This window comes from Crassostrea angulata, chromosome 2 (assembly GCF_025612915.1).
Source record: "Crassostrea angulata isolate pt1a10 chromosome 2, ASM2561291v2, whole genome shotgun sequence".
Taxonomy (NCBI): Eukaryota; Metazoa; Mollusca; class Bivalvia; order Ostreida; family Ostreidae; genus Magallana; species Magallana angulata.
The window spans coordinates 77,800,358-77,810,066 of record NC_069112.1 but is presented as its reverse complement, the minus strand read 5'-3'; the positions used below and the strand labels follow the sequence as shown (position 1 = coordinate 77,810,066).

At 32.3% G+C, this 9,709-nt stretch overlaps 1 protein-coding gene across 1 annotated transcript; it reads left to right on the top strand.

The window, feature by feature from the left end:
- Positions 1 to 7,028: 7,028 nt before the first annotated feature.
- On the top strand, positions 7,029 to 9,219 carry LOC128174879 (uncharacterized). The gene is made up of 2 exons (XM_052840304.1): positions 7,029 to 8,007; positions 9,110 to 9,219. Exons 1-2 carry the CDS (start codon positions 7,029 to 7,031, stop codon positions 9,217 to 9,219), a joined length of 1,089 nt encoding a protein of 362 aa, XP_052696264.1.
- The last annotated feature ends 490 nt before the right edge of the window (positions 9,220 to 9,709 follow it).

The following is a 9,709-nucleotide window of genomic DNA, read 5'->3' as shown; positions in this document are numbered from 1 at the left end:
TATGTGAAAGAATAGATGCATGTATTTATTTTTTTAATTGATAAACTTGAGGGATTAAATTCTAAATCAGTTATATTATTTGTGATATTTTTTCATAATGAAATTTGATGTGTTTTTATAAATAATAAATCTGATTGTAAAATAAATAGTAAATGAATTGCATTGGTTTTTTTTTAATCTTAAATGAAAGCGATAGACTAAAAGATATTTCTTTTAAAAGTATTTTGTAAACATTAACCGATCAGATCTATTAATGTTTTTATTAATATCTGATATTTCTTTTCTTTGGGTGGATAATGTGTGTAAAATGCCTACACATGGATAAAATAGAAGGCTGAACCCTGTAACAGGTTGCAATGTAGATAATATACTAATTGTTATTATCGTTATTAGTAATTAATAATTTTAATGAATTAATTAGATTTATTCATTTAGAATTTTTTTTTAAAGTTCACATTTATGAACAGTAAAAAAATACCGAACCAATTCGGAAATTGTTTTATGCGTTTTGTTTATATAAGATGCATAGTACTGTCTCCTTGAACATTGCTTTTTTTAGTTTAAAAAATGATTGATAACTCCATTTTTTGTTATGCTTAACAACCCATAATTAAAATAGAAACTTTCATTCATTTCTAATGAACTCACAATATTTTCTCTGAATATAGTAATCAAGGCAAACACAGGTAAATTCTACTTGTATCCTTTAAGAGGATCCCATAATTGCTTAGTTTAACATGTATAATAAGGTGTTTGTTTTGGCAAAAATTCGTTTGGGGAATAAACTAACATGCGTTTGAGGGTGACATTTCACATAAAGCAATTTTTCAAAACGAGAAAATATCTTAATTGTACCAATAAACTGCATACGAAACAAACAATCAAAACCCGAAAATAATTTTTATTGTTTTTAATCAGCTGCAGGAGTTTAGACTTCTTTCCTGTCCACTTCTCAATATATTCAGCCAGTTTTACTCAGTGGTTTTACTTTTTAAGACACAAGGGCAGGTTAAGAATAACAATAAAAAAGTGAACACAATATCTGCAACAAAATGTGAACAAAAAGAATAAGGTGGCAGGGTATTTACAAACCATAATGTTCGGGTATTTAAAACATTTTATCGCAAGCTTAAATAACTTATTTACTTCGAAAAATAAAAGCTCCTAAAATCATTTAGAAAAAAAATCTAAATACAATTTTTTTCAAAACAGATTATTTATCTTTCAACGATATATTAGGTACTTTGAACACCGCAAAAAATTTTTACCTATAAAAATCATTTGTATTTTAAAAAAAAGATTTTAACAAACAAATAGAAATAACCTATTTTCTAATCTTAAAAATATTGAAGACGAAAAAAATTGACGAGAATTTTTGTTGTAAAAATGGTAGAAAAAAAAATGATAAATCAATGTTACAATTCCAAAACCAATTATTCATCAATGTTTTAAATAAATCAATTAATTACTTATCAAATTAAAAACCATTAATCAACAGATTAATTTATTAGACAATTGGAAAAGTTTATAACAATACCAAGTTCAACAGTTTAAAGGAATAACACTTCAGAAATGTGCTTAGATGTCCTCTATGCATTAAAGCACACTTGATCCGCTCCCGACGCAGCGTTTTAGATCTGACCCACATTCGAGTCGGATATGACGTGTTTTGTTTTGAAGTATATTTAGCAAACAACGATGAGCACAAATCTATCGATTAAGTCTTAGAGTCGGATAAAAAGATGCATTTTTTTTTTACAGAAAATTAATAAGAATGATTAGAATACATGACATATTAACATAATAATTATCACATTTTCCTATGTATTCTGTTAATGATTTTTCGATGTTGTTAATTGCAAGATTCACAATTAAATCACTCATAATAAGATATTTATGTTTATGTTGAGCGTTCGGCGTAGGTATGAAATGAAACACTTAATTAAATAATGTCAATGTGTTTATTCAACACACAGTTAAAAAGGCCCACAGTGGTTACTAGTTGACCACACATATTATGATTTTAATAATTCATTTCTGGTGATAATAAACATTTAAGGATTAAATGAAAATTTATCGTTTAGAAAATAGTTTAATGTTTTCATAGTGAAAATGTGTACTTAAAATAGAATTATCCTAACACCCCCCCCCCCAACATGTTAATAAAGAATTAATAAATGGTCAGTCAAGAATAAGGCCGGAGTGGTTTTCTCCCTTCGTTTGCACCTATGTGATAGTTAAACTTAGGTGCAAAAATTCAGTAATAACTTCTAAGGACTTAGGTGCAAAGAAAATTGTATAAGCTAAATCACTTTTTTGTTAATTTTCTTTTTGTCCGAAATTCAGATTTTTTTTCTTAAAATCTTCTTTTCTCCCGATGTCATCATGAATAATCTCTTAAAAGATACATTTTCCCTATGAAAACAACCATTGGCACCTATGTGACAACTCAGACGGTTTACACCTAAGTGACAAGATTCGGTTATATATATATATATATGTATATCTTACCAAAGCAATCAATACAAGACCAAGGTCTGCACAGTCATAGTTAAGGTATTCTCTTAAACTAAACGACAGGAATGGTGTATCATTATTGCTTTTTGAAAGTCCAAGTAAGACACATGAATACAAAAGCCAAGACTTGATATGTTTAAAATCGTCTTTAGATCAGATATTTGGCACAATGTCGCAAAAAGTATTAATTAAAGATACGAGCACTCGTAATACAATCATGCGTATATAAAAATCACTTCAGGAAAGATGTGATCAGGTGTTTTTAATTTCTATATGCATCTTGCATATAAATATAATGAATGGGAATACGGAAACTAAATAATGTGTCATGTTTAAGGTGTCAACACCAAAGGTCGAGGTCGCTTTTCAGAAAAATAACAATCCCTTAAAGGCCTTGTAACTTAAAAGCATTAACTTGATTTCGACATACAAGTGAAACAAAGTTCGAATTGCTGCGATAACAGATTGTAAACGCATCAAAATATATAATCGAATCACGCAGTGTTTTATAAAGGGAAGGGCTAAAATGCATATTTTAATTCACATCGACACACATTTTAGTTTTTCGATATGGCTCTTAATATGAATTATCAATTTTATAAGGTTTTACCTCTGCGGAGAAAAGCATAAACAGTTCGTGTGGATAGGATTTGTTGACATTTCATCAACAAAATATTTTTTCACATTTATTCCCCCGATCTCTGTTTCGTATATGCTTAAACCTAAAAAAACATTTTCAATAACAGCATTTTACAAATCCTCTGTACATTGTATTTGCAGATGTTTACACAAATAATTCTTCAGACAAATTACTTGTCTAAAACAGAAGCAAAACGGACAGTTTGTCTGCTATCAAAACTAAAAGCAGTTATGCGCATCAATAGCGAGTAAAGCATTTAAATCTATTTAACGAATGGCGATAAGTTAGTAATCAATAATAGGCCAGAATATTCTCTGTCATTTTTATGATATCTTTTAAAAACCAATACACAAAGATCACAACGCACAACATTAAAATTGCTGGAGTAAAATGCACTTTCTATGGTTATGATAAATCTGTTGTGATTAATGATGATTCGAGAATAGAAGTCTTTTGTGTATGGTTATTATTGATATAGGTTATGCTTTTGTTCTCCAAACAAGCGTTACACAAAATAGATATATAAAACTGATTGATTTTCTGTTTGTGTGTCTATATGTAGAGGAGACATTCGATCTGATATATCGTTGTTTAATATTCAAAACTTTGAACGATTAAATTGGTTTAAATACCTCCCCCGACCCTCACAAAAGAATCCTTTCAGACCAATGGAAATTTCATTTACAAGACTCCTCGCCAGAATGTCTCATTCATTAATTGTTTGCAGATATAGTGGACGAGCCCAAAGAAGGAACTTTTGAGACACATTAAACAATGTAAAGATGTACCGTGAATGCAGTTTACTTTGCGTCTATTTTCTTATTTTGAGACTTTTTTAACCATTGCTTCTGTATACCATATGAACGGTCTCGGTAAGACCAAGAGCTTTTTAAATACACCTTATAAAAAATTATTATCAGGTAGAAAACTGGAACGGAAAATATGCGAATTTTTTGCATTTTTTTCTAACCTTTGTTTCAACACCTATAACACTTCTTTTATTTGCATTTAAATAAAAATGAAATATGTCTTTCACCAATTCAATGTATCAGCTTTCAAGCCAGCCAATCTTTGAGACTCTGCCGGTCACCATTAATGCTAAACCCATCCGACAAAAGAAGTCGTTATATATTCTAAAAGGGGAATAATTTAAAACCGGATGGGGATTTTCATCAATTAAAATATGAAACGACAACATCGCGCAGCATGTTATCAGACCTGAAAATTCTAAAACAATCGGTGAATGAACGTGTTAAGGATCAAAGTTTGCGTCTAGAAAAAAAAAGAAATCTAACAAAAAAATTGAATAATAGTCAGGTCTTCTGCTCGGAAGCGGAAGACCTTGATTAAGGAATTTTGTTTCGAACGGAAGGCCTTATAGTTTTTGGACAGTGTTTAATTATTCAGTTCTTCCGTCGAACTGACAATTCTATTGTTTTGGCAATACTTTTTTTATTTTGTTATTATTGCTTTGTTTCCATTTCCTCATTTTTGTGAAGGTTTTCCGTTTCACCGTAAAACCTTTGCGTCATTTCTTTGTTCCGTTTCTTTGTTGTTTTCGTATTTAAAAAAAATCGAGATCTTCTAAATATCAAAGAGAGTATTCCTTAGCCCCAACTGGTAACCATTTGGTCTTTGTTCGATTGTTTGATAAACTAAGAACATCCATAAAGATTTTGGATATTCAATAGTTAAAGAATTCGAGGAGTGACGATATCAAATTGTTAAGCGAACGCACTTTTATCTGCGGTCTTGGTTAAATTGCTAGTTACATTGCGAACATTAATAAAGCTTTTTGACATTCAATATTTAAAGAATTCGAGGAGTTGAGACATATATTTCAGCGAACGCGCCAATTTTTTCTTCTTTTTCTTATCAGCTTTGTTTATATAGTTCTTTCCATTGTAATATTGATACGATTACTGGACTGTTTTTGTGTCCATGTATTAAAGTGGACATCTTTAAAAAGTGTTTTGATTTATTTTTGTTGTTAATCTAATATAGTAAGTAAGATGATAAACAGTCAATCGTTCTCAATGATTTATATATATATATATATATATATATATATATATATATATATATATATATATATATATATATATATATATATATATATATATATATACACGATCAGTAAGTTAAAAAAGACACGTGTTTTTATTGTGATATTAGAGAGGTTGAGATTTCAAATGTGTACGGGTTCACCTTAATTCTTCGCGTAATACGTCATCAGGTTTTTTTACGACAAAGTTTCTACACGTTTTCTAACCTTTTAGACTGTCGTCTTCACGTTAGTACAAACTTGTAGCTTTTACAACAACTATAATCTAATTGATGGGTAAATATATTCTTATCTGATACATTACATAGATTTTTTAACTTCATTTGCATGCAAAATGATAAGAAATTCACCATTAATTTAGAGTTGAGTAAGTAAATTCATGTCAAAAAACTGATTCGAAATTTACGTACGCGTTTATATCGTACAAGTTATGAAATCTTAAACATGTGTACTTGTACGTGTAGTTATAACACACGTGAGCGTACCCGTACACGTTTTAAATCTCAACCTCTCTATTAATTGAAGAGGATTTAAATGTTTTCTATTATTTTACCCCAAAAAAAGTTTTTAGATAATTGCCAGTGTTTCTTCTGTTTTTAGATAATAGTAAATTGGTATTTTATCCGATTTTTGATTTACATTAAACTTTTTTTATTTACTTCTACAAATGATTTAAAGTCCACAGTATCTAACCTGGATATAAACAAAAATCACATCAATTTTACAAATAAATTCTCATGCATTCATTGATCATAAACTAATGGCAATGGTCACTTTACACCTGTTAGACCATGAAAAGATATATCTTTTAAATACTCATTTGACTTCAATTTATAATTGAGATGATATCAATAAAGGTCTACATGTTCTGTCTCTAAATTGCAGCCCTTTTTTCAAATAATGTCATTTAAAAATATAATGTTTTTGAAATTGTATCGGTTATACCAGTCAAAAAAGCAGTATGTGCTGACATCATTATAGCCAAAAACCCTGCAAATTAACAATTTCAAACCATTATGCCTACTCCGCATCAAAATACTATCATCCCAGGCTATCGCGTACACTGGAAAATAACACATGCAAACGCAATGTCAAAGTAAGGTTATATACTTGTTACATCACACTACGGAAGAGTTTCTGAGCTGATTTGTATTAGCTCAATTGCAAGAATAAAATGAAGATTTCCTTTTATCAAAAATGAACACTTAACAGCAATAATTGAAACAAGTAAGAGTAAAAAAAAAATTAAAAATGTATTTTCTATTAATCAGGCTGTCAGACTCAAATAGAATGAACCCAGCAGACACACCATACAAAGTACATCAGTGTTCTAAGTATCTGGGGGATACTGAGTACTCCTGTGTGTGTCCATGTCCGTGTCCATGTGAACTGTGTCCCAAGTGTAAAGAGAACAATGTAAAAGATCTCAAAACTTTAGACCATGATGTTGCGTCACACCATGATAAAATAAACTACATTACAACACAAGTGATTTACGAGAGAGATCCTAGCCATGTCCATACAACGCACAGCATTTGGGATATACTAAAAGCTTATCAAGAAAATAGACAACAACATAGAGGAACCATTTACAGCATCAGAAGTGACGCTCTTTTTTACAGACATGTTCTTTTGCCACAAATCAAAGCTGATTTCAAAGCTTGTCACACATATTTCTCCATCTGTCAATCAGAGGTGTTAAAAAAGGCCAAGAAGATGAATTTTCTTATTAACTTTTTGTTATCTGATCTAATAAACAATGCAGTTTATGACTTCAATTTTAAACGCAAATGTTTAAAACAAAAAATGAGCATACATATTGTCAGTCTTCAGGAATATGAACTTAGATATGTACAGCCAGAATTTACTTTCAGTCCGCTTCATTTCCTTTCAACCATAAAGACAACCCTTGCTCGGAGATATCTTACACTCCGCCATAGCAAGTTCTCCGTGACTGTATCCTTTAACAAGGAGGATGTGATGGAATCCCTATTTGCATTACAAATTCCAGAGGAAAGAGACCAGCGGTCAGAAGACAAATGCCTGCGGAAACTGACGTCTGATGTTGAGTTCCATCAATCTCTTGCAGCGACAGGTGTCTCTAGTTGTCGTCACATTTCCTGCGTGACATCAGACCGGGTCTGGGTCAGTGATAATGTAAACAATCTAATCTTGATAGACAAAACAGGTGTCCCTCTACATCGTGTGGAGGATTTATGTACTTATGTATCTAGAGGATTACACACTGTGAGTACTAAGAATGAACTGATTTATATAGATAGGAATGATACAATCAAGAAACTGTCAAAGGATACAAAAACAACCACCACATTTAAAGAGAATACAGACCATACATGGGCACCACTGTTTGTGTACTCCTCCCCGTCCACTGGGGATTTGTTGGTCGGAATGCATAGAAAGTATTCAGGGCCAGGCAAGGTAATGCGATACAATCGGAGCGGACATCGGACACAAACAATACAACATGACACCACAGGACAGGAACTGTATAATCAGCCTAACTATATAACAGAGAACAACAATGGGGATGTCGTGGTGTCTGACTATAGAACTGGTGCTGTATATTTTTCAAACATTTACCGTTTGTCTTTGTGTGGGTATGGTACTGTAGTGGTGACAGAACGAGGCGGAAGACATCGTTTCTCCTACACAGGACATCCATCAGGATCAGAGTTACAGCCATTTGGAATATGTACTAACGAGCTGTCAAACATCTTGGTGTGTGATGATATATCCCGCACAGTACATATTATAGAAAAGGACGGTCAGTTCCTGTCATTTCTATCGATATCAGAAATGTTCGCACCATGCAGCCTTAGTTATGATGTTAGCAATCACCGTATTTGGGTTGGATCATTCTACAACAACAGGATAGTCATATACAGGTATACAAATCATCAAAACCCCCTATCTGGTAAGTTTCAGACACTACCTTGTATATCAAAATACAGGAGCTGTATATAATGATATAATTATATAATAGTGTTGTGCTGTGCATGTACTATGCCTAAATAGTAGTCAGGGTTTGATACATAGTGCACGAGCCGGAGGCGAGAAACTGACAGGAAGCATAATAATATATCATATTGTATTGAATGTAAATATTTGAAAAAAAAAATTATTTCATTATTGTTGTTGTTCTTTTTCATCCCTTGAGATCTGATAATTCATACAGTAATTAGATCAAACCACACGTTTCTTTTTTATGTACATTATGCCCCAGTCACACATTCACAGATCTACTACGCAATATTTTCCACGGTTGACACCGAAAAATCAAATAATCGTTAATGCCCAAGTCACACATTCACAGATCAACTCCTAGGTTCTACTACGGAATATTTTCAACGGTTGACACCAGAAAATCAAATAATCGTTAATGTCCCAGTAACACATTCACAGATCAACTCCTAGGTTCTACTACGGTATTTTTTTTACGGTTAACACCGATACGGAGTTAGTACGGATGCACTACGGAATGGATACAAATTGAAACATACGAATTACTACGGATTTAAAACGGACTTCTACGTTCTAAAACGGTTTAGTAAGTTTTTATAAGGAAGTACTACGGTTGTTTCATCCGTAGTGGTATTTTGAACATGTTCAAAAATTGTCGCAGCTAATCCGGCATTTAATCCGTGAATGTGTGACTAGGGCATTTTGCACGTTTACAAAACCAAAAGCATTAGAGTAAAGCAAGTGACATCTTGAACAGTTAAATACTTGTGAAAGTACATCACTAAATGATATAAAAAAACAAACGATTGTATGAAGTAATGTTTATTTCAAAACAAACCATATAAAAACCACTTTAATCTTAATATATTAATGTATTATTGACTGTTTATGTTTGGTGTTTGCAGATCTGAACCAGGACACTGCTGTGATGGAGTCACTGAGTGAAATCCAATCAACAGAGACAGAAAGACCAGACATGATGTCTTCCCCCAATTACTTCACTCTGTCACACTGAAAGATGTTATTTGGTGTCGTCACATTGCCTTTGTAACATCCGACTTGTTCTGGACCTCTGTTTCAGACCACAATCTCATCTTGACAGACAAAACAGGTGTCCCTCTACATCGTGTGAAGGATTTATGTAATAATTTATATAATGGAGGATTACACACAGTGAACAGTGAGAGTGAACTGATTTATATAGATAGGAATTATAACATCAACAAACTGTCAACGGATATGAAAACAACCACCACATTTATAGAGAGAACAGACTGTACATGTAGACCACAGTGTGTGTACTGTTCCTTATACACTGGAGATCTACTGGTCGCGATGGACAATCATTGTCCTTCCTTTGAGGGTATAGAACTTGGAAGGAATACCTATAGGGCAGCAACAGGTAAAGTAACCCGGTACGACCAGAGCGGACAACTGACACAGACCATACAATATGACAACAACGGACTGGAACTGTACAGAGATCCTATCTTTATAACAGAGAA